This window comes from Asparagus officinalis, chromosome 4, assembly GCF_001876935.1.
Source record: "Asparagus officinalis chromosome 4, Aspof.V1, whole genome shotgun sequence".
NCBI classification, from domain to species: Eukaryota; Viridiplantae; Streptophyta; class Magnoliopsida; order Asparagales; family Asparagaceae; genus Asparagus; species Asparagus officinalis.
Window position 1 is genome coordinate 42,688,076 of NC_033797.1, and position 26,377 is coordinate 42,714,452.

The 26,377-nt window shown below is 37.4% G+C and overlaps 1 protein-coding gene across 2 annotated transcripts; it reads left to right on the forward strand.

Moving 5' to 3' along the window:
• LOC109837308 (CBS domain-containing protein CBSCBSPB1-like) lies at positions 1,829-25,821 on the forward strand. 2 transcript variants are annotated; one of them, XM_020405496.1, is made up of 14 exons: positions 1,829-2,119; positions 10,004-10,175; positions 10,245-10,377; positions 10,466-10,636; positions 10,849-10,927; positions 11,062-11,175; positions 11,285-11,351; positions 16,032-16,137; positions 16,236-16,294; positions 23,770-23,879; positions 23,985-24,115; positions 24,222-24,307; positions 24,414-24,503; positions 25,185-25,821. In XM_020405496.1, the coding sequence occupies exons 1-14, from the start codon at positions 2,004-2,006 to the stop codon at positions 25,359-25,361; spliced, it is 1,611 nt and encodes a 536-aa protein (XP_020261085.1). In that variant the 5' UTR covers positions 1,829-2,003; the 3' UTR covers positions 25,362-25,821. The 2 variants fall into 2 exon arrangements, with proteins under 2 accessions (XP_020261085.1, XP_020261086.1); XM_020405497.1 differs by having other exon boundaries at positions 10,007-10,175.

Below are 26,377 nucleotides of genomic sequence, written 5' to 3' on the forward strand. Positions count from 1 at the left end.
GTGCAAGTTTTGAAAACCTTATATTTAAATACTACTTTTAAAAACTTTATGGTATTTAAATGCACATTTTAAAAACATTAGGATATATAAATTCTGCAAAAAATAAGTGATTATATACTACTTTTAAAAATCTTTACGGTATATAAGTGCCACCTAAAACAAGAGAGTGTATATTAGTGCAAAGTAAGGAAAAAGCTATTGGTTAGGGTTTTGTTTGGAGAGAATTAGAGATTTGTTGGTGAGTTTGAGTGATTTGTAATCTCAGTTTGTACCCTTCTTCTCTATTAGTGAAAAACACTATCCTCTTCTTGCCTCGTGGACGTAGGCAACTTGCCGAACCACATTAAAATTGGTTGTTTGTGTTTGTGGCATTGATTTGGTTCGTTTGGCCTTCTCTCGACGTTCGTTTGATTTGATTCTCGTAGCACGTTGGTTTGGTTGTTTGGCTTCCGCAACGCTCAATATTATATACACTAAAGTTTTAAGAATGTGCACTTAAATACCCTTAGTTTTGCAAACTTAAGAGTATTAAAGTGCAAGTTTTGAAAACCTTATATTTAAATACTACTTTTAAAAACTTTATGGTATTTAAATGCACATTTTAAAAACATTAGGATATATAAATTCTGCAAAAAATAAGTGATTATATACTACTTTTAAAAATCTTTACGGTATATAAGTGCCACCTAAAACAAGAGAGTGTATATTAGTGCAAAGTAAGGAAAACTATATGGTATTTAAGTGCAGTTAAGCCTAAATAATCAGGTAGCAAGACATCAATGTTCCAGATCAAAAGACAGATGCGAAATAACGTTTTAGATCAAAAGACAGATGTGAATGTACGAAAGGGCATCGACATTCCAAGTTTTCTTAAAGGACAAATTTTCGTTTTAGACCATTTTAGTAATTTATTTCTAAAAATCGACCGCTTTCAAATTTATTTGTAAAATTCAACTTAGTTTCAGCCACTTGGCTGAAACTGGGTCAAAATTTACGAATAAAGTTAAAAAACTTAACGGGATTTAGAATCCCGTGAAGCTTACCGTGAAGTTTAGTCCTTAATTAAACTTCACGGGATTCTAAATCCCGTGAAATTTAAAATTAGCCTAACTCCACGAGATTTTAAATCCCGGGGAGTTAAATATAACATGGTTGCCATAGTTGGCCAAGTGGTTAGCTCAAAGAAAGCTAAAAAAATTTATAAAACTAGGATTTGAACCATGTGCTTCCCATCCAAGTCTTATAAGCTTATGTTAAATCCACTAACCCATTGCACATAACTACTTATTTTATGAAATTTGTTTAATATAAACTTCACGGGGTTTAAAATTCCGTGAAGTTTAGTATCAGTTTAACGCTTGAGCCAAGCTTTTTGGTTAGCGCTAATTAATTAATGACATAACTTTACGGGATTTTAAATCCCGTAAAGTTTTTTAACTTTATTCGCAAATTATGACCTACTTTCAGCCACCTCGCTGAAACTATGTCGAAATTTGCAAATAAATATGAAATGGATGGATTTTTAGAATAAATTCCTAAAAAGATCTAAAATAAAAATTTATCCTTTCTTAAAATTTTCCCCTTCGGACACAATAATAAATGTCCTTTTCCAAACCTGCCCTTTCGCTTTCAAATAACGCGCCCCCGCAAAAAATATATATTAATTAATTAAATTAATTTTGAAAAAACAAAGCCAATCATTCCTACGCCACTCAAAAACCAAACCCCTGCTGAGTGGGCCCCGCAGCCCAGAAACGGAAGACTAAAACAGCATCTGGTTGGTTCCAGCTTGGTCTCAAAATTGAGATAATGTATATTTTTGCAAAATCAAAATAAAATGTAATAAAATAATTAGGGGTTAACAGAGAAGGAAAGAAAGGAAGCTGAAGGTTCCTGTCAAATGGTAGAAACGAAGAAATAAAAGAGGAGCCGTGAACAAAAATAAAAAAGTAAAAATCCTATCTTTCTCTCCGATCGACGATTTCTGACCGTTGGATCTGGAAATGGACGGCCAAAGCGCGTCTTCCAGAAGGCGCAGCTTCTCCGTTGGCGGGAGGAAGAAGGCACCGGAGGCCGGCGGCGCACCGCGGAGGGCCTCCTTGGCTCTTCCCCGTCCCCAGTAACCATCTCCCTTTTCCTATCGATTTATTTCTATTTTTTCCAGTATTTTTTGGTTCTTTAATAAGTTATACTGTCAATTACCATGTGAGGTATGATCAATGTAACCTATCAAGTTTTTACCTTAAGATTATTACTTAATGGAAGGCTGTTGTTTTAAGTTTTAAGATTTTTCAGTAGGATTGGATGTTTGACAAGTATGGTGAATTTGAGGAGGAGGTTGTTTATAATAATGTCAAATTCGATGGTCTGAGTGGAGTTCTTTTTTTTCTTCTTCATAAATTACCTTACTCATATAATTGAAGGAGTATTATAGGGTAAACTGCTTCTAGTCATATAATTGACCACCCTCATCTGTACCTTTAGTAGGACTTATCACCGTCAATTATTAGCTCGACAACTCTCAATTCATGGGTGGAGTTGGGGGCAGGGGTATTTTTCTTCAATTTATTTCTTCTCAAAATGTGTATTTCTTCAATTTACGCACCACAAGTAGGTAGTAAAAGGGAATTTTAAAAGGAGAGAATTTAATGCATTTTAATGATAAGATAATGAAAGAAGATATATGGAATATAAGGGGCTGTTTGGTTAGAATTTTTTTTCTTGAAAGCCTGCTAAATTGTCACTTTTTGGCAGGCTTTCAGCCCAAATCACCTCTAAAAAGAAGATTTTGGCTGAAAGCCTGTCAAAAAGTGACTTTTGACACTTTTGGCAGGCTTTCAAGAGAAACTTTTCCTTAAAAACAGGGAACCAAACAACCTCTAAATAATGAGACTAATATTATGTGGAATAGCATGATTCCTTGTATTAGACATGTGACTAAGGATGTACTAGGAGAATCTAAAGAGTGTAGATTAGACGGTAATGAGAGTTGGTGGTGGAATGAGAATGTGCAAAATGTTATTAGAGAGAAGAAAACTTCATATAAAAAGTGAAAAAAGTGTAGGAGTAGGGAAAACTTAGTGAAATAGAAGCTAGTAAGGAAGAAAGCAAAAAGAGTGGTTAGCGAGATAAATACAACGTTTATGAAAATTTCTATAAGAAGTTAGAATCTAAGGAGGGAGAGAAAGATATATATAACCTTGCTAAGATTAGAGAAAGGAAGAGTAGGCATTTGGATAATATTAGGTATATTAAAAGTGAAAATCAAAGAATTCTAGTGACCAATGGGAAAATAAAAGAGAGGTGGAGTTACTTTCATCAATTGTTTAATGATAACTAAACAAGTAAGCAAAATAGAAAATCTGACCATATAGTGAATAATAAGAACTATAGATATTGTCGAAAAATTAGAAGTAGCAAAGTTAAAGATGCTCTAAAGGAAATGAAAAGTGAAAGAGCCGTAGGACAGGACAGTATCCCTATTAAAATTTGGAGATATCTTGGAGATATAGGCTTATGATGATTTAACTAAATTATTTAATACGATTATCGAGACGAAGAGAATGTGTGATGAGTGGAGGATTGGTACTTTGATACCAATATAAGAATAAAGGAGATATACAAAGTTGCTCAAATTATTGTCCATAAAACTCATGAGTCATACTACGTAACTTTGGGAGAGGGTAATTGAGCAAAAACTAAATAAAGAGACAAGTATATCTGAAAATCAATTTGGTTTTATGCGCAGGAGGTCAACTATGGAACCTATATATATTTTAAGACGATTGATGGAGAGATATAGAGATAAGAGAAAGAGTCTAAATCTGATTTTTATTGATCTAGAAAAAGCTTATGATAGTGCCTAGAGAGGTAATGTGGTGGGTTTTAGAAAAGAAACATGTATCTAGTTTATATATTAATGTGATTAAAGATATGTATGATAGAGTAACAACTAGAGTACGAACTGATGAAGGAGAGACTAAGTCGTTTCCCATTACCATAGGTTTACATCAAGAGTCAGCCTTAAGCTCTTATCTTTTTACATTAGTTATGAACCAACTTACTATACACATTCAGGATGAAATCCCATAGTGTATGCTATTTGCAAATGATATAGTATTAGTTAATGAAACTAGAAGATGCATAACTTCTAAAATAGAAAGATGGAGTCAAGCTCTTGAATCTAAATGTTTTAGAATTAGTAGAACAAAAAGGAGGGATATATATATATATATATATATATATATATATATATATATATATATATATATATATATATATATATATATATATATATATATATATATATATATATATATATATATATATATATATATATATATATATATATATATATATATATATATATATATATATATATAAGCTTGTTAATATTAGAGAAAGAAAGAGTAGAGATTTGGGTAATATTAGGTGTATTAAAAGCGAAGATCAAAGAGTTCTAGTGGCCTATGGGGAAATAAAAGAGAGATGGGGAAGTTACTTTCCTTAATTGTTTAATGATAACTAAACAAGTGAGCAAAATAGAGAATTTGAACATATAGTGAATGATAAGAACTATAGATATTATCGAAAAATTAGGATCAGTGAGGTTAAAGATACTATAAAGAAAATAAAAAGTGCAAGAGCCGTGGGACCGGACGATATCTTTAAAGTTTAGAGATGTCTTGAAAACATAGGCGTTATGGTGTTTCCAGTCGCTAAAGTACGGTCTTTTGCCAAAAACGTACAGGTGTCCCCCCTGCATGCACCGTGCAAGTCAAATTGGCAGTCAAAGAAACCAAGGATCCCGATGTATCCAACCCGTCGAGTCAACATCTCCTTAAGTTGACTCGAATGACGGTACTTGTCGGTCCTCTTGTTGAAGATGACTCGCAACGAGCCCACTCGACCAGCTATTTGACGCCTCGCGATGTCGACTCAAAAGGTATTACTTCTCGATCAAGCTAAAGGACGACTTCGGCCTCGAGCCTCTCCCGCTGACAGCACGTCGGTGACATATTTAATGCTTGACAGGCGTATCAATACCTCTAGTCCCAATAGTCTTTATGACTCATTAGACTACGTCAGCACCGCTATGTCTCCAATCACTTCGTTTATGGACGAGGGTGGCAGAAGGCTCTGCCTTGGTTGTCTCGGCCTCCATTGGGTGAAAGTCACGGTGGAGACGCCTCTCGGGCCTAGCAGACAACCCTTCCTAGGGTTCAGTACTTCAGTCAGAGGAGCGGTCGACACCATCGTCACTTCTGTCGTCCCTAAGATAAGGGCTGAAGCCCTCTCCTGATCTTTGGCAGACAAATGCATGACCGACACATTGACAACCCGCAAGATTGAGTTGTCAAGCAGATGTTCTACTCGACGAGAGCCAGCATACACCTTGATCCGATCAAGCGCATCCCTCTCGACGTCGAGCAAGTCACTCGCCATGAGCGTCTCCCTCCTTATCTCGGGCCAGTTCGAGCAGCCCAACTCCAAGTCGTCCTTTACGATCCAGATAAACATTTTTTTCCAGTCCTTGTTGGAGTCAGGAAGGCCGGTGATGAGTTTATACTTCTCTACCATTTGGAAGTGAAAGTGGGGTTTAGTCTGGTTCACCTTCATAGTCATCAGATAGCCCAAAACTCTTAAGGATGGCTTTATTGCCAACCAATGACAGATCATGACGAACCCCACCAAGATGACGATGGCGTTCGACTTCTTTTGGGCAGACGATACCCCTAGTACCGTAAAAACCTATTGGAGGAAGGGGTGTAGGGGCAGTCACAGACCAAACTCTAAATGGTTCAAGTAGAGCGGGGCCCGATCTGACCCATGATCATAGACGGCCTCCGACCTCGTCAGGGCCATCAGCTCGTACTCACGTGGGTTATCAAATCTCCCGTGGAGCTTCCTCTTCTGTGCTTGGGTCACCTTTGAGTGGAACTCCGTCAGAAGAGCTCGTCGGTCAACTAGATCTGATGCCATCGTAGAATGAAGAAATGATCGTTAGAAAGAGGCTAACCTTAACCCTAATATATTGACTGTTTCGTTACACATCATCAACAATAGGCTTAAGATGGTTAACTAAATTATTTAATAAGATTATCGAGACGAAGAGAATGCCTGATGAGTAGAGAATTAGTACTTTGATACCGATATATAAGAATAAAGGAGATACACAAAGTTCTTTAAATTATTATGGTATAAAACTCATGAGTCATACTATGAAATTTTGGGAGAGAGTAATTGAGCAAAGACTAAGAAAGGAGACAAGTATATCTAAAAATTAATTTGGTTTTTTGCCTGGGAGGTTAACTATGGAATCTATACATATTTTGGAACAATTGAGGAGAGAGATAGTGAGACGAGAAAGGATCTACATATGATTTTCATTGATCTAGGAAAAACTTATGATAGAGTGCCTAGAGGTATTGTGGTGGATTTTAGAAAAAACTTGTATCTAGTTCATATATTGATGTGATTAAAGATATATATGATAGAGTAACAATTAGAGTACGAACTAATGAAGGAGGGACTAAGTCGTTTCCTATCACCACAAGTTTACAACAAGGGTCAGCCTTAAGCATTTATCTTTTTGCATCAGTTATGGACCAACTTATTAGACACATTCAGGATGAAATTACATGGTATATGTTAGTTATAGATGATCTAGTGTTGATAAGATTAGAAGGTGTATAATTTCTAAAGTAAAAAGATGGAGACAATATCTTGAATCTAAATATTTTAGAATTAGTAGAACAAAAATAGAATATATAGAGTGTAGTTTTAGTAAAACTAAGAAAAGAAAAAAGTATATAGTGCATATTAATGGTCAGAAAATGCCTATAAGTAATCGCTTTCGTTATTTAGGATTAATCATTATACATGATGGTGAGATAGAGGATGATGTTGTACATTGAATTAAATTGGGATGGTTGAAATGGAGGAGTGCCTTAGGAGTCTTATGTGATGGTAAAATACTAACGAAACTAAAGAAAAAATTCTATAGAATAGTTATAATACCAATTATGTTTTATGGGTCCGAGTGTTAGGTAATTAAAAGATAATATGTGTAAAAAATGAGTGTAACAGAAATGACAATGTTGTGATAGTCTTGTGGGTATGCATTAAAAGATAGGATAATAAACGAGTGCATCCGTCGAAATTAGAGGTGCTCCTATTGAGGACAAAACGAGAGAGAATAGATTAAGCTGATTTGGTTTAGGATGAGCATAGTTCAGTTCAAACCGAACAAACTGACCAAACCTGTCAAAATTTAACAGTTTGATTCGGTTTTTATTAAAGTTCGATTCTGATCAGGTTAAAGTTTTTTCAACCTGAACCGACCGAACCGACCAAATTGTATTACCCATTCTAATTACTATTTACATCTACTTAAACCCGACCCGTTATAGTTCATATAAAGTTATTTCTGTGCAGCTTGATATGTTTTTCTCTCGCGCGACCTGATAGCAATAAAATATCTCAACAATAGTGTCCTCTCTAATTATAAGGCTTTCATTATCTCTAGTTATCTATTCCTCTCTATTACATATTCACTTCTACTTTGGACCAATCCACTTTGGAGGTAAGAAACTTAAACCATAATATTGATTCTAATATTTTTCTGATTTTTCTCCTCGATTGATTTTTCTCCTCTATTACATATTACATATTTTTTATTTACTTAGTCTATCAGATTGAGATCACTTCAATTCTTTATGTAAGTTTTCGCTAAAAATATTTATGTAATCTTTGGTAAGAATAATATTTTGATTTCTACATTTAATATTCCGTAGCATTTAATACTTTATGAATTTCAATAAATTGAAGTGTAAGAGACTTCTTTCTTTGTCAATAGATTAGAGGTGAAATTGAATTTGGACATAACATTTGTATCTAAGTAAAAACCGAACAAGCTGACCCAAATCGAACCGAACCGACTTGAATCGATTCGCTTCGTTTTTGAATTATAGGCAGTTCAGTTCGGTTTGACCAAAAACCGAATTGACTGACCAATTGCACAGCCCTAGATTTGATCATATACGATGGAGACCTTTTAGTGCATCGGTTAGGAAAAGTGATAATATTATAGTTAATGGGGCTAAGAGATCTAGAGGTAGACCCAAAAGAACTTGATTGGAAGCAATATGAAGGATATGATTATGACTAACTTAATTGAAGAGATGACCGATAACAGAATAAAATGGAAGAATATGATGCATGTAGCTGATCCTAAGCATTTGGGTTAAAGGCTTTGTTATTGTTGTTGTTGTCAAAATGTGAATTTAGAGATGTTCAGTGTTACTAAAATAGTTGAGGGGATGATAAGTTACTAATGAATGTGTAAGTGATGGGGTTATTTGCAATTCACTAGATTTGCCTCTTGGATATCATGTAATGGTTGTCATGTGATCTTAATATAACTAATAACTTCTTAGGTACTAAACTATTTTGGTGGCACCAAACACTCTTGAATTCACATTTTGAGAAGGATAAATTGAATATAACAACCCCCTCCCCCACACAAAAAAAGGGAAAAACACACACCCCAACAATCATGTATACCTTTAATAGAACTAATCACCCAATCATCTGTTCATTCTCTGTTTCAACATTTTGACAAATGACTAATAATCAATTTACCTTAAGTAGCACTAATCATGTATACATTCTCTATCTCCTCATCTATACTTTCAGGAGCACCATTTAATTAGCATTTAACATCTGTAACTCCAGTAGCACTTATCCCTCTTCATCTGTAAATTGAAGATAGGGTAAAATTGCTTCTAGTCATATAATTGCAGTTTAACCATCCTTATTTGATGTGATGAACCACATCATTCTCTATTTTACAATCTTGACAAATAACTAAAAGAAGGCATAGAAATTAAATATTTAATCTTCTACACCATTCCAAAATGATGGTACCTTTTGAAGCTTTTTATTATCTATTTTTCATTTTATGCGATGATAAAAATAAATAAGATTTTCCATTTGGTTGTCATGTATATTTTTCTAATTGATATAGCATTGGAGGGGTAGAGAGGTTAATGGGTCAAAAGACTAACATTATTACCTTGTTCGTTTTTATTTGGTGCAATTTTGTTCTTGATGTTGTATGTACGTACATTGAAACTTATGTGCATATCATGAGGGTTTTCTTGTATCAAGAGGAGTATAATCATTAGCCTGAAGTTGCTCGATGAAATAATATTTTGTCCCTAGATCTAACGAAAAATCTCATGACATGTATACATGTCATCATTGATATACATACATTAATAGACATGAAAAAATCAACATGGAGAAATTTGATAGATAGAGGGGCAAAGTTAACTTTTTGTTACTATAGGAGGGAACTTCCTCCTATGGTGGCTAATACCCGTTGATTTTTAGAAATTAATCTAATATATGTTGCCTTAATTAGAAATTGATCTATAGAAATTTCATGTGTGAGTGTTCTCCATTGGCATCATGACGAGATTATAAACATGGGTAATTGCACTTCAGCCATTTATTTTCTGTTAGAATATAAAAATATTACCATCGTCCCTCATCAAAACTTTGAAATTTTGGTGTATTAGGTAGAGACTTTAACATGGTAGCAGAGCAACCTAGGTTAATCCTACTGGCCATGAATTTAAAGTGGATTTATAAAAAAAATGATGCCACTGCGTGAATCCAGGCTTTGGCCCATAAAGAAAGGGAACTCAACCTGTGGGGGCACGTTAGAATGTAAAAATATAATCCCTCAACCATCACCACAACTTTGAAGTTTTGGTGTATTGGTTAGGGACTTCAGCATTTTCTTTGACTGCCCAACTAGTGATAAATTTAGTTTATTCATACTTGTATAGAGAAAGCATCACCATTTAAGCAGATATGCATCTAAATCCTAGCTTCAATCACCTGATTTATAGAAATTATTCTTATGTTTTTCGCTAAATTGTATCGACTATCACTCATTCAATATACCTTTTTCATGTCTTTCATCATTGTTTAGCAGGACTCTGAATAGTGAGAGAACTGTAAAGAGGTTGCGGTTGTCTAAAGCCTTAACAATGCCTGAAGGTACAACTGTTCAAGAAGCATGCCGCAGAATGGCTGCTCGAAAAGTTGATGCTGTGCTGCTGACAGATTCAAATGGTTTGCTCTCTGGAATCCTGACAGATAAGGTAAGTTTATAATTGTTGGGAAATAATTTGATTTAGTGGAACACGTAATATTTTATTCATCTTTTGCAGGATATATCAACAAGAGTCATTGCTCGTGAAGTAAAGATTGAGGAAACTCCTGTTTCTAAAGTTATGACTAGGAGTCCTGTTTTTGTGCTTTCAGACACATTAGCTGTGGAGGCATTGCAGAAGATGGTGCAAGGTTTATAAGGATCCTTAGGATTTAAGGGCTTTTCCCTTTTTCTTTATTAAGAACTTGAGTTTCAACTCTTGCCTTCACTTTTTTTCAGGAAAGTTCAGACATTTACCTGTTGTGGAGAATGGTGAGGTCATTGCTTTACTTGACATAGCCAAGTGTCTCTATGATGCCATTGCACGAATGGAGAGGGCAGCAGAGAAGGGAAAGGCCATTGCAGCTGCAGTCGAAGGGGTAGAAAAGCAGTGGGGAGCATCAGTATCTGGTATGCCGATATGAAGCTTGTTAGAGTAGAGCACTTATGTTCCTCTATTAGACTTCTTTTTTCTAGTTTTTGCTGGGAACTTTCTCATGTAGTTTTTGCTCTATCCTTGACTCTTATAAGGGAAAGGCTTGGATGATGATGATGATGATAAAAAACCCAATGGTTCTCTATATACTACTGGGATAATTTAACTGCATATCTTCTGTCTGCAGGTCCTAATACTTTTATTGAAACACTTCGAGATCGCATGTTCAAGCCAGCCTTGTCAACCATTATCTCAGAGAATTCAAAGTAGGTAATACCCCGTGCTCAAAGTTTGTACACAATGATCTTTTCATTCATGCATCTTCGCTTTGGATGCCTCTGTTGCGATAATTTGACCAGCTTGAAAATTATGATAACTTGAAATTGACGTATTTTACTAGGGTTGTGTTAGTGTCACCTTCTGACACAGTCTTAGCTGCAACGAAGAAGATGCTTGAACTGAAAATAAGTTCAGCAGTTGTAACAGTTGAAAACAAACCTCAGGGGATACTTACGTAAGCCCTCTTGCCTCTTCATTTACTAGAAGTACGTTCTATTTAGTGGAAATGATTCTTCAAAAAAGTATTGTTCGCATTCAAAGTCTAAACTCTCGTTCCATATCAGTTCAAAAGATATATTAATGCGTGTGGTTGCACAAAATCTTCCTCCGGAATCAACCCCTGTGGAAAAGGTCTGTTTCTTGCTATTGATTTCATTTTCTTTGCTTGGTGCTGTGCAATATAAAATCGCAATTTTCTCCCTGTGTCCACTTATTTGTTTCTTCCCCCCTTCTATAGTGGGTGAGTAGATGTTTTATGTTGTACAAATATTATTGATGATCAAGTAAAAGTTGGATTGCATATTTTAGATGGCAGAATAATTATTGATTGGTTTCTTTTGCATGTACTGTTTCAAGTCATGGTTGCTCCTAAATTTATAAAATTTAGTAGTTCTATTTATGTACTTGTGCTTGCTGAATACTCAGTACAACTGGACTAGACTTACGGTGTTGGGAAATCGACTATCCCCAATTCCGACTTCCGCAATCTGGAGATCAAACCACAAATTTACAAGATAGAAAAGTTAACAAGCAAGAAGAAGAGACACCGAGATTTACGTGGCTCATCGACCAAGTTCGACCTAAATCCATGGGGCAACAATGTGAGAATCCACTGTGTATGAGGAAGAATAATAGGATCACTCATCTCTCTATCTCTCTCAACCTCACATAGATACATAAGCACTCATATTCTATCCAAAGTCACCAGTTTCTCCACACAAGCCCTCTCGCATGAGAGACTTATATAGCGCTAAACCCTAGCACTAACTTGGCCAAAAGGCCCACTAGGCTTAAAACCTGTTAGATGCTAAATGGATACGAGACATCCACAATCTCACCTTTGGCTCATAGCTAAGTGACACCAATGTGAGAATAGCTCAATCTCTCCACGGAGGTCACATCTCCAGACACCAATCATCCGTTGATAAATCGGTCTCCGAGCTTCACGCAACATGAGATACTTCAACATTTTCGTCATCCATTTCTTAGAGAAACACCACATATGCACCATGCTCCACCTCCTAGGAACAAACAAATATGATCGTCATTGTCTTCCAAACAAGCATCCTCGATCACTCAGCACGCCACACCCAGACTATCGTGATCACACCATACACCACCTAGGTCAAAACTTCCGAAGCATCTTGATCATCACACACTCCACCTCGATCCAAACACCACGACCAACTCTTAAGACCATCGATTATCAATGTCATGTGTCACACTATGTAGGCTTTTACTTTTGAGAGTTCTTGTACTATTTTCTCTTTCTATAGTGAAATTTCTCCGACGTCTCTACCATGGACGTAGCCCAAATTGAGTGAACCACATAAATTTTAGTATTTGCAATTACTTGTCATTTTATATTCTTTTGCTTATTCTTTCGCGATTATTTCCACTAGATTGTGCACGTGATCTAAGATAACCTATCTCTTTGTGTCACATGATTTGTATATGGCTATAAAAGAATGATACTGGGTTGGATATTATGTGATTTTTTTTATCTCGATCAGCATATTACCGATGTATTTAGGATCTGAATTGAATCCATTGCATTGTTGAATACAAGATTTTTGAGTGGTGTATTCTGAATCCAATTCCCATTTTACGAAAATTATTGTAGGCACTAAAAAAGCTAAGGAATAAAGCCAGGTTGAACCTCGCTACAAGCATGACGAGGCTCATCATGATGATGAACCTCATCTCAGCCAACGAAGCCCATCATGATGATGGACATCATTAAAGACGAAGTTCATCAGAAACGAAGTTTGTCATCGAAGACGAAGTTCGTCATCGAAGACGAAGTTCGACATTGAAGACGAAGTTCGTCAGAAACGAAGTTCATCATTGAAGACGAAGTTCATTAGAAACAAAGTTCGTCATTAAAGATGAAGTTCGTCATTGTCGTTATTGACAAACCTCGTCTGTCACCATTTTCAGACGCTGCATTTAAGAAAGGTTGATGATCAATAACTCACCCATTTAAGAAGAGTTAATGACCACTAACTCATTCATTTAAGGAGAGTTAATGACCACTAACTCCCTCATTATAAGGGGAGTTAAAACCCATTAACTCACTTTATAATGGTCCTAAGCCTATAAATAGGCATGATCAACATGAAAAGAGGGGAGATTGAGAGGCTAGTCAAGACGAGGGTCGTAACTCATTATAATGAACCTCGCTAGCCAAGACCAACGCCAAAGTTCGGTTGAAATCCAGAAAGGCGAGGTTTGACAAGACAACGAGGCTCCGGTTCGACAAGGCAACAAAGCCGATTAACACTGTCTTTCGAGTCGACACAGGGGGTCGTCTCGTCTCGGACTTCGAGCCGATGATCACCGTCTTTCGAGTCGACACAGGGGGTCATCTCGTCTCGGACTTCGAATCAATCATCACCGCCTTTCGATTCGGCATGGAGGAGGTCTCGTCTCGGACTTCGAGCAGATGATCACCGCTTTTCGAGTCGACACAGGGGGTCGTCTCGTCTCTGATCTTCGAGTCGACTACCAACGCCTTTCAAGTCGACACGAAAGAGATCTCGTCTCGGGTCTCACCTCGAACTTTGAGTCGACGATCACCGCCTCTCGAGTCGACACAAAGGAAATTTCGTCTCAGGTCTCATCTCGGACTTCGAGTCGGCTATCACCGCCTCTCGAGTCGACACAAAGGAGATTTCGTCTCGGGTCTCATCTCGAACTTTGAGTTGGCTATTACCGCCTTTCGAGTCGACACATGAGGGTTGTCTCGTCTCGGACTTCGAATCAATCATCACTGCCTTTCGAGTTGGCACAGGGACGTCATATAGCAACGAAGCTCGACATCGAAGTCAAAGCTCGCCAACACAGCGAGGTTCGATATCAAAGACGATGTTCACCAACACAACGAGGTTCGACATCAAAGACGAGGTTCACCAATACAATGAAGCTCGTCACTCACTTCAAATTGGGCTGTAACGGTCCCAAAGACCATGACAGCCACGTGAGCTAAGTGGTAGGCGTCGGTTACGCCTACAACCGCATCAGTTATGCCCGCGTTCCCATGACTTTAGCAAGTCAGTTACGTGCTAAACTCTTATAAATAGCCTCGAGCAGCTATAAGGGGCAGCTATTAGGGGGAAATAGAGAATTTGGGGAATTTTCGAAGATCAAACTACGCGCACAAGAGCATTCAGAAATCTACAGCACCAATCCAAGCTCTTCAGCAATTTTGTTCTGATCGTCAACGGGAAGCGATCTCGGCTCGAGCATCGAGGGAGACGTCCTTTCGCCACCAAGAACCCACATTAAATTAAAGAGAAGTCAAATCAAAACTTCTCTTCCTCTGTAATTGAGAGAGCGATTGTAATAGATTCGTACCGAATGATGGAATCTTAATTCTTCAAATTAAAGAAATCAACCAAACTTTTTCAACCCTACAATTTTGTTGTCACATATCGATAACTTTAAATCATACGATTGTATAAGTGACAAATTATTTCAGCTGAAACATACATATCATCTGTTTTCTCTTGTTCTCATTTTAGACAATTGTGGTGTCAGACACTCCCTGTTCATATCGGTAAATCATATATTTCAGAAATAACATGTAAATTTGGAACCTTAAAGTAATGTTAAAAGAAAAAGAAAAACAATAACAGCAACAACAACAAAGGATATATAGAAAACTGGGTCTTTCAAAATGGTGATCAGAGGAAAGAAAACATTATGGACAGGATAGAGATATTGCTGGAACTCTAAACATTTTGATGTAATTAATTTGGTGATGGTAAAAGCGTAGAAGGTATACTTAAGATAGAGAAGCCGAGTCATGGAATGCCAAATGAATAAATAAAGCTAAGAAGGATACATAAAATCCAGAAAGCATAATTCTCCATCTTATGATGATCCAGATGATGGTAGGTCCCAAAGGCCTTGAAAGAATTCTGTGTTATTTTTTTCTCACTGTGTTAAAAGGGATGGAGGAAAAGCTAAAGTTGTTAAACCGGAAAAGTTAAGCTAATAGTAATTATGGGTGAGCTTGGCTAGCAGTACTAAAAGGTGCAGTGCCCTATCCATATAGTGACCTCGATGGAATAGCTACTGACAATCTGTAGTTTAAGCCTCCATGTTCTCTTTCTCATGTTAGAATAGCTACTGACAATCTGTAGTATGAACCTCCATGTTAATAGCATGGTTGGGTCTATGTAAATTTTTTTATTTGTGGTTATCATGCTGATTATTGGCAATGACCTTGGGCATGGGAGAGAGATCACTTTTGGAACCAATACAATGATTCACTTTGTGCTTTCGGCAATTATTCAAAAATTTATTGTTTTGTTTTTAGTCGTAATTTCTTGTTAGTTGGTGGAATACCGTGAACTATTTTCTTTCTTTGTTTCTCATATAATTTTTTTTCCAAAAATGGTGATAAAACATAGTGGAAGTTTTGGAGAAAAATATCTCAGGACGAGTAAAACTTAACAGAACTAGAACATTACAAGGTTTTGCAGAAAGTAATGTCCCAAGAACTAACTAAAACTCAGATGAGCTTAATGTCTTGTGCTCATTTCAGTGACTAGGCAATGATAGGATGATTACTATGCCAACTATATACAAGTTATGAACTTAATTGCTTTGGCAATATTAGCCTGAGTTATTTCCTACTGCTAGCTAAAATGTGAACATTATAGTAACTTCTCGTATTGCCTGCATTCTTTTTCAAATCTCACATAGTGGTTTTATGTTGTTGGCTTGCTGGGCCCAAAAAATATCATTTCTGAACCTATTGTCAATTGCCTACTGTATTCTGAAATATGAACATGTCATATGCAGGTCATGACCCCAAATCCTGAATGTGCGGCTGTTGATACACCAATTGTTGATGCTCTACATACTATGCATGATGGAAAATTTCTACACCTCCCCGTTGTCGATGGAGGTTCATATTGCACATGGACTATATTTTGAAAGAATAAAAGCTTTATGTATCTTTAGTTTCTCTCCCAGGTTGCTAACTAGTTGTTTGCCTTGCGATAGATGGGAACATTGTCTCAGTTATTGATGTTATTCACATTACCCACGCTGCAATAGCTACAGTAAGTCCCTTCTCTACTTTCATTGCACTTCTACATGTTGATATATCATTCATAATGCCCATGCTCCTGTAGCTTCCATAAGTTACTCCTCTACTTTAATCAGACTATTAGCAATATACTTGGTTTTAGTAATACTGATTTCCATAACCCATGTAAGTTTATCCTTCTATGGAACAAAGGGGATGCTGACTACCTGGATGTTGCTTTCTAGCAAGATGTTGCAATCTAGTTTCATAATTTTTGCTAGATACTATCTCTGAAGCACGGATTCGCCCCCAGAGGCCATGAATCCGTGTCCAACTCGAATCGGACACGGATTCGTCATGACACGTGCACGACACGTGTCGGACACGGTCAATCCGTGTCCGACACGGGTCAACGGTCAAATTAGGCTCGGGCACGGTCAAAGGAGCTCGGACATGGCTCAGATTCGCCGAAGGCTGATTCATTCGGGTTGCGGGTTTGGTTGTTAAAATCCAACCCGAACCGTTCGATTAAAAAACTCATCCCTATTTCTCAAATCCCCTGTTCGATTCGATTCTCAGCTAACTCAAACGAAAGAAAATAAGAAAAACCCTAACCATAACCCTAATCCTCTCTCTCAATCTCTCAGCTTTCACTTCATCTTGAGGTACTTTTTGTTTACAAACTTGTTATTTTGTGATAGATTCATATTTTAGATTGTTAGTTGAATTTTATAAATTTTTCTATATATAATAATATATTTTTAAAAAAATCCTTGCCGTATCCCCGTATCCTATTATTTTGGATTTTGCCGTATCCCGTATCCGTGTCCGTATCGTATCCGTGTCCTATATCCGTATCCGTGCATCATAGGATACCGTTGGCGAGCTATGGCAAATGATTTGCAGGCTTTGTGCACTTAGCTCGTGATGCCAAAGATGGTTAAATATTGTAAATATTCTTGTTGAGAACTTTTTGGTTAAATTGCGAAAGTGTGGGTGATGAGTGATGTAGGATGGCCGTGGACCATCGACCTGATGCGATTAGGATTTATTAGGATGTTAATATTTTTGGTAGAATTTGATTTTATTCTATGCAATCTTCTACTTTAGCTAGGATTTCTTTAGGATTTGATTTTGATTTCCTTCTAGTTTTTTAGAATTTTATTTGATTGCAATCTTTTGGTGTATTAGGTTTTGATGTGATTAGGATTTTGATTTGCTTCCTTTAAGTGTTTAGATGCTTTTCTCTTCTATAAATGTCTAATCCTCCATGAGGGATAGACACTGATTAATAAAATTTGAGTTTTGAAATTCTATCTAGCATGTGAGTGCTTGTGTTTGACATGTGAAGTGTCGTGCGTGTGAAGCCGTAGTTGTGAAACCTAGTTATTTATCTAAACCCCTTCCTTTCCTCCCCTCACATGTTTCCAGAACAACCCTCCTGCAGCCAACAAACAATGCACATTTGGTCCACATTTTCTGTTCTCCAGTAGTCGCCACACTAATCTAACAGCCCTCCAACCAAATTTGTTCAATGCACAAAATCAAAACAGCCATATTCTTCCATTCTTTACCACCACAAGCCCTATTCTTCCATTCTTTACCACCACAATCAATCCAAAGCAGCCCCCAAATTACCCCATCCAATCCCTGGCATTCAACAGTCCCTTTTATTGAAAACTGATATTTTCCCTATCCTATATCGAAATTCCAGCAAGCCAAAAGTTTCAGATTCATCATGATCAGATCGAAGCCCTCCGTCCAACCCCCATCAATGAGCCTTTCATGATTAAGGATGATCATTTCTGCTTCTTAGCATCAATCCTGGTTGTTAAGATAGTGAGATTGAGAAAGATGTTACATCAAATCAAAGCAAGATGGTTAAACGGAGAGGTACATCTAGTATCTTTTGTGACCTTAACCCTTAGATTGAAGGAAAGTTTTATGAATTTCTAGAAGACGCTAGATGAGCCATGGATCTGGGTGGGCATCTAGAGCCTAGACTTAGGCAGCCGTCTATGTTGGTGAGGAAACCGCTATACTGATGTTTTAGCGCCCACATATACCACTTCCTCCTGCACTGAAATTCTTTCATAGAACAACTATAAGAGAAATAACACTTTATGCATCAGAATGTTGGGTAATTATGAAACATGTCCAAACAAGAGTATAGCTAAATCAGAATGCTATTGTAGATGAGTGAAATAATAACAAAAGATAAAATAGAAAAACAAATGAGGTGGAGTTGCTCACACTGAGGAGAGTCAATTAGATTTATGTACTTGGCACCAGACCTTGTTGATAAAGAGATGACAAATGAAAAAAAAAGAATGAAATAAAGTGATTCATGTAGCTGTCCCTCTTTCTATTGTTTTATAGAAGCTTCATTTTTGATGTTATTAGTCTTTCATGACCCAATGAGCTCTACCTCTAGTTTGTATAGGTTTTAGTGGAGTTGAGTTAAGGATGTGAACAAGCAAATATCCTGATATATGAATCTGAAAATATTATGCTCTATCCATTTTCACTAGGACGTATAAATATCTTATACTGATATCCAAATTAGGTAGATGTGTAAATTTCAGATCTGATGAGGAACGGACTGAGAGGACTCCAATCCGAGAATATTCGATATTGATCGTTCGAGGTCGGAGAGGACCTGAAAAGATCGCCGTAGGGTGTCGGATCGTCGGAGGGGCTGATTGCTATGAAATCAGAGATCGGTGTCCAGTTGAGGTACTGTTCAGCAAACACTAACAGTATACGTGAGTTGCATAAACAGTAACTAAAAAAAAGGAAGACAGCGGATTGATTTGATGAACTATAGGAGGAATATGGATCTAATAAAACAAATAAATGTACCTTGATTAGGCCGGATTCACTCTCTAGCACTTAATCTTTGTTTTCATGCCATAAGACAAGTCACATGCCTAGCACTTCACATGCATTCAAGAGATTTCTCTCAAAACTAATTACATTAATCATCGCTATCCTTGAAAGAGAGAATACATGTTATTTATAAATAAATCTAGTAACTGAAAATAAATCAATCCTAACCACAAATCACAGCTATTGAAACAAAGAAGTCAACTAATGAAACTGAAAATCAGCTAACTAAATATCTAACCAATCCAACAACATTATTCACATCCTAAGTTCCTAATCCTAACCATAGCAATTCAAATCCTTTAAAATGTCATGCATCAAATTTCACCTTATTCGAGAAAACTCGACCTCAAGGTTTATTATGGGAGAGCCTGAAAATCCCATTGACATGTGGGAAGTATTGTTGCATGCACTGGGCCTTTAAAATTATCTGCATAATTTGATAAGGAGTAGGCGGCACAAGATCTGGAGTAACGAACTCTATTATTGAACTATTACAGATTGGAGGCATTTTGGACTACACTCTTTTGAACTCAGGCTCTAGCTTTAATTTAGGCTCGCGCTCTGGATCAGCACTCTAGTTTGTTCTTGATTCAAGCTCAAGTTCGGGCTTTAACTTAGGCTCAGGCTTGGGCATAGGCTCGGGCTTTGGCACGGGCTCGGGCTCTATCACTTGATTTGGTTCAACTTTTGGCTCAAGTTCTAGTTCTGACTTGGGTTCAGGTTTAGAATCTCTCTCAATGAGAGTTCTCTTCTCAATCAATCTATCTAATTTTTTGTTTATCTCGTTCATTTTAAGGTAGATTTTCTTCAGTTTCCCAGCATAATCAACTATGCTCTAATACCAAACGACAGGAAATGGACTGAGAGGACTTTGATCCGGGAAGATTCGACATTATCGTTCGAGGTCGGAGAGGATCCGAAAAGATCATTGCAGGGTGTTGGATTGTCGGAGGGGCTGATTGTGATGAAAATGGAGATCAGTGTCTAGGTGAGGCACTGTTCAGTGAACAGTGAACACGAGTCTCCGTTCACTCTCTAGAGGCAGCGGATTGATTTGGTGGACTATATTTGTGGAGAAATATAGATCTAATAAAACAAATAAAGATACCTCGATTAGGCTGGATTCACTCTCTAGGACTTAATCTTTGGCTTCATGGCATAAGGCAACTCAAATGCCTAGCACTTCACATGCACTCAAGAGATTTCTCGTAAAACTAATAAATTACATTTATCATTGTATATCGTTAAAAGAGAATACACGTCATTTATAAATAAACCCAACAACTGAAAACAAACCTCAATCCTAACCACAAAAAGCAACTAATAAAACAAAGAAGTCTACTAATGAAACTGAAAATCAGCTAACTAAATAAATATCTAACGAATCCAACAACATTATTCTCATCCTAACTATGTTTCCTAATCCTAACTGTAGCAATTCATATACTTTAAGCTGTCCTGCATCAATTTCGAAATCAGCCAGAATGTTTATAGTACCGATTTCTACGAGTAATAAACATTTACGAACAGTTATTTATTATGTTTGCATACGCATAGCATTAACATATATGACTAATATATAACAATTATTTCCAGAGCGGATTTTAACCAGAGCAGATACAAACATATCCTAATTATATTCTGATAGATATACTAGTATCCGTATGTACTAAAATGGTTGTAAAATGAAGCATCATTCAAATATTTTGAATATTTTGTTACACAATTTTGGACTGGGTGATGAGTTTTGTGTTCCGACATGGAGACATGTTATCGACACAACAAGTCTCTAAAATCTACAAATGACGACTACTATTTGTTTACTTTTTCAATAGGTATGTTCTTGTATAGATTAATTTCTAAATAGATGTTTGGTGCCTGTGTGCATGAATGTACACGTGTCAATGTGTGTGGAGGGAGGGAGGTGCAATTTTACCAAATAAAAAATAGGAAGGGGGTGACTTACAGCTACAAATTGTTTTTCTTCTTCAGTAATTTAAATCATCCATCTTATTTTCCATCTGCTAGACCATAAGTGTGCACTAAATGACACAATTTGGAAGAAAACTCATTTTTGAACACTTGATGAGTGGGCTTAGAGGGCTCTGGAGACAAATATGATTTAGGATTTCTTTGACACATTATTTCAAATATGGAGGTAAATAAGATTTGTTTGGATTTTGAAAATAATAATCCACTTTATATTTTTAAGTCACCCCATGATATGTGAATTCACCTCTTATTTCCCGATGTATGTGTTTGTGTGTATGTGTGGATGTGTTTTCTACTGTCTGAGTTGTAGGCGTCTAAAAATGTCTATGGGTGTCCGCACACAGCTCGAGACGGAGAGAAAACGATGTACGTCGTTATCCGAGTCTAAGAGGATTATCTGACGTCGACAAGCGCCTGAAGCAAAACAGCAAACCGAGTGGCTTGCACGCTTATCAATCAAGCTCGCGCGCGTCGGTCAACACGCGCGCGTCAATCAGCTCGCGTGCGTCAACCAACTCACGCGCGTCGGTCAAATCGAACGCGTCGGTCAATATACGCACGCTCGTCAATCAGTTCGTGCTCATCAGTCAACGCGCGCCCGTCAATCCGCTCGCACGCGTCAATCAGCTCGCGCGCATCAATCAATGCGTGCCCAACAATCAACTCGCGCCCGTCGGTCAAATCGCGCGCGTAGGTCAACTCGTGCGGAGCGTACAAATCAACAAGACGATCAAATATGCAAAACGGTGAAAAATACAAGTCCCGGAAGAACCGAAAAACATAAAAATCAACGAAGCCAAAAGCGCGCCGCGCGGGACGGACCAAACCGACCCGCGCAAGCGCGAGTCGGACACAACCGACCCGCGCAAGCGAGGGTCAGATTCGCCCCCTCGCGCTGTTTCGATCCCCGTTCGGTTTTTGACGGTTTTTCTCGGGATTTTGTCGTTCCTGAGCATCCAAATTGATCTGATATCATCCCCTAACGTGGTTAATCAGTTATTAACTGAAGATAAGGACGAATCATTCATTCTCATCCAAAACCCCCCAACCGAAGCTTATAAATACGAGCTCGGGGGCTCATTTTAGCAGGGGCGGATTTATTATCAAGATGATGAGGTACTGTCGAACTCCAAAGCCAAGAGCCACGAATTTCAGCGAGGGTTAGCGAGATCCCGACGAACTTCAGCATAAAGGAGCTATTCGAAAGATCTGAAGCCCGATTCCACCGTTCCTTGAGATTAGGCTTGGTCTTAATCTCGAGAAGAGCTACTGATTTCGTTTGGTCGATTTCAGCACTTCAAGCAAATACCTCCTTGGTGAGGTAGGAGCTCTGTCGAATTTTTAGCAACCGGATATGATTAAAGGTGATCCACGGATAAACCCCGGCACAGGCGAAGACACCCACGCAAGAAGAAGACCGATAAACGATTTCCCTGCGTTTGTTTTGACGAGAGTTATAATTTTTATTGTTTTTATTGTGTAAAAGTCTTATAAAAAGATTATCTTTTTTTTGTTTTCATTGTAACGACCGAAGTTGTAATGAATACCGCAATGAATACAGCAATTTTCGACGCAAATATGAGTCATCAGAATTTGAGTTCTCAATTATGTAAAAAATGCCTTACAGTATAGAATGATAGTAAATTAATCAATCCGCTATAAAAGTTTAGGTTTTTCAGCAAACAGTCTTGTAACATTTTCAATAGTTAGCAGTAGGAAACAACAATGGTTGCTACAATGTACAGGGCAATAATGACGCAGCGCGGAAGTTGTAACCTCGGAATCCACCAAGGGTGTTCTCTGAATCCACAAAGAACGATTTTTGAATCCACGAAGAGCTTCGAATCCATAAAGAAATATTGAGGAAAAACGAAATTTTATTAATCAAAAGTTATGCCTCTAGGGCTTACAAGACTCTTCTTAAATAGAAAAAAGAAACAAGACTCCTACAATGACTCTAATTCCTACAAGGACTCAACTTACCAAAAATGGCAAAGAATTCCTAAAACATTAAAACTCCTAAAAAGACTTTTTATGATTAGGAAAGTCCTCCGGTCAAATCAAAGAATTCCTAAAACATTAAAACTCCTAAAAAGACTTTTTATGATTAGGAAAGTCCTCCGGTCAAATCTGAGATCAAATCGGATTTGTTTCCTAAACAAAACAGACTCCTAAAATATTACTAAAAATAGTAAAAAAACGGACAAAAATGCAAATATCTCTCAAACTGTAAGGAATTTGGCGAAACTGAGAACGCAAACTGAACCCGAAGGGATAGGTTTGGATGGCTCCGTCTCATCGAGATAATCGATTTTCATATATAATTCGTCCAATTCCGACGTACGGTTTGAAAGTTACGGTCGTTTCTTCGAAACAAGTTATTTTCTTCGACCAGGCCCGCATTTAGGCTTGTGACTGTCTCACTTTGACATAAACGTGTCTGCTAAGTGTTCTACATCAAATAAGTATGTAAACAGGTAGCAAATTAGGTGGATATATGGGCTGTGTTAAACATACAACTTTCTATTTTGGAGAAGATTCCTACTTGACATGGTTATTGAGAAATCTCTTGATTTCCTTTATGTTACTTATCTGAGAGGCATTCTTCAAATTGTGTCTATCACTAAGGTGGGAAGCAGTGGAGGGCTTGGAGTGGAGGCAACTGGCTCAATGATGCAGAGGTTTTGGGATACTGCTATGGCCATAGAGCCTCTTGATACTGATGATGATACTCGAAGGTTAGTATATTCCATTCCATTATTAAGAAACTTACCAATATGCTTATACAATCCTGACATTATTTAATTACCTGTTCAATTAACCTAGCTGAAGTTCCATTACAGTGAAGGATCCTTGAAGTTCGCACCAGAATCAGAGACAGGGAGGTCTGCTTTTTATCCATCTTCCAGCTTAAGCTCAACCTTTGGCTTTAAGATACAGGATAGAAAGGGAAGAATGCATAGATTTAACTGTGGTATTGATCTCTATATTCAGTTCCTTTTCCAAATCCTTTAGTAAAAAGCGATCAGTTCCTGTCATTTTTGAGATAATGTTGGAAATTTGCCACTGCCTCATTTCAGAAACTCACAGCTTAGCAGACCTTATAGCTTGCATCCTCCAAAGGGTTGGTGATGACATTGATAAGAACAATGTGCCACAAATTTTGGTATATTGAAACTTCTCAGTGTGAATAGTTCCCTTCCCATCCCTCTTCTAGTAGTAGTAATTTTTCTTTTCTAATTATCACTTTTGCTCATGATCATGTGCTTTAGTATGAAGATGAGGATCACGACAAGGTTGTACTAGCATCAGACAGTGATCTTGCTGCAGCCGTCGACCACGCAAGACTCATTGGCTGGAAGGTCACTGACTCCTGCCTATTCACTCTGTTCTGTTTAGGAGTTACAAAGCTTGAAACACAGATTTTGACCCACATCATCTGAATGGTAGTGAAAAAGGATTTAATTCCAAGAAAATCTCTGATTCTCCTTTAAAGTTAGTTTTGTTCTGAGCTCTACCTAAATTATCATGCAACCCCTCTCTGATTCTCCTTTAAAGTTAGTTTTGTTCTGAGCTCTACCTAAATTATCATGCAACCCCAAAAATTTCTCACTTAACTCATTAGTTGTTATAATGGTGCTTCTGAATATAGCTGTTTTGGGCAAAGTAAGTTTTCTTTTCTTCTTGCATATTCCACCACCCTTTAAATTTATTTCAATGCATAGCATGTCCACAACATGATGGCTTTCTGCATGTTTAGCTGATAAATTTATTTTACCCACACCAGCTCCTCTAACAGCCTGTCTTCATATCTCACACAAACACACACCACGCACACAAGCAGCATAAAGAATAAATGCTTACTATGAAAGGAAAAGTGCTAGAAAAGAAAGAAAAAGAATTGAGCAAATTCACCCATATTTGATTCGCGTAATGACCATGCTCATGGGATCTAATCATAGCCTTACATTTAAATCAAGTATTCAGTGTGTATAGATTCTCGGTTCTATTTTAATCACTTTTTTTTTAATTCTTGTCTTCAGGGCTTAAGACTGCATCTAGAGTATCCAAATTCAGGCAGTGGTCGGAAGAAGAAAAGTGGTTCGGGTCTCGACTATGCTCACAAAGATACATGGGCCTCTGCATACAGCAGCGTCGCTGCTGGAGCCGCACTTGTTGCTGGGCTTGGCGTTATGGCTTACTTGAGGAGATCTGGTTAGTACCATAGAAAGTGCAATTGAACTCCCAAAAGTTTCTTCGGTAGGTTGAGAAACTCCGCACAAAAATACAAGAGAAGGGAAAAAAGGAATTCTCATACCTGATTTGTTTGGTAACCACATTGTGTAGATCTCAGAATTGGTGCTCTACACAAGGCTTTTTATTTTTTTTATCTTTCATTACTTGAATAAGCAATTTCTATATTGACTCTACTCGTGAGCGTTATAAATCATGTGGATTTGACTTTTATACATATGATACCGGAGGCTGATAGTATTCTTCAGCTCCAAATCACATATTCATCAATAAAACACAAAAATAATGTATGGTTGCGACATATAAAGTTCATACATGATTTGGGAATGATTCACTCTTATGTTTTGAAGACGTTTGTAATCAAGAGCGAACATGTCTTTCGAATCTTGTTCTGTATTTTGAAAATTTTTCCAAGTTTGAAGGAAACCAGTGATTCTTTTTATTATTTATTGTATTGCATTTAGGAGGAGGTGACTTGTGTTGTAATTGAAACCTGATTCTGGCTCCTGCGCATACTCAGAACTGGAAGCACGGGGTTAGACGTACAATGGAAGCTCTTTTACATTTGGAATGTAAAACAACAGGATAGGAGAATTATGCATTTTTTACTAAATCAGTGTATTTACTCAGAACCAATATTTCTCATGGGGCTGTGGTTGGGAATGCTGATTTGGGCTTGGATTTGAAATTCTGGACATTTCAAATCCAAATATCATGTTTGGGCTCAACTTTGGACCATGATTTTAAATCAAGTCATTTTATAGAGTGAATTTGGAAAGCCCAAAACTATGGATTTCAAATTTCACCACGAGAGTTACTCCTGCCTTTATATTTAAAGTAAAGTAAGAGTCGTGGAACTCGCGTTGTGCGAGAGCCCATATTCCCTTTAGCACGTTTAGTGACGTAAAGTGTGTTTCGATCTCCCTACCCGTGTCCATATCCGAGATCCTTTCCTCGACCGGTCTTATGACCACGCGTTCGC

Excerpts from the sequence above, each read along its gene's own strand:
- LOC109837308 (XM_020405496.1), top strand. The coding sequence starts at position 2,004 with ATGGACGGCCAAAGCGCGTCTTCCAGAAGGCGCAGCTTCTCCGTTGGC. Across the intron at positions 11,176-11,284 it reads AAACCTCAGGGGATACTTAC|TTCAAAAGATATATTAATGC; the intron begins GTAAGCCCTCTT and ends GTTCCATATCAG. Across the intron at positions 24,116-24,221 it reads AATGCATAGATTTAACTGTG|AAACTCACAGCTTAGCAGAC; the intron begins GTATTGATCTCT and ends GCCTCATTTCAG.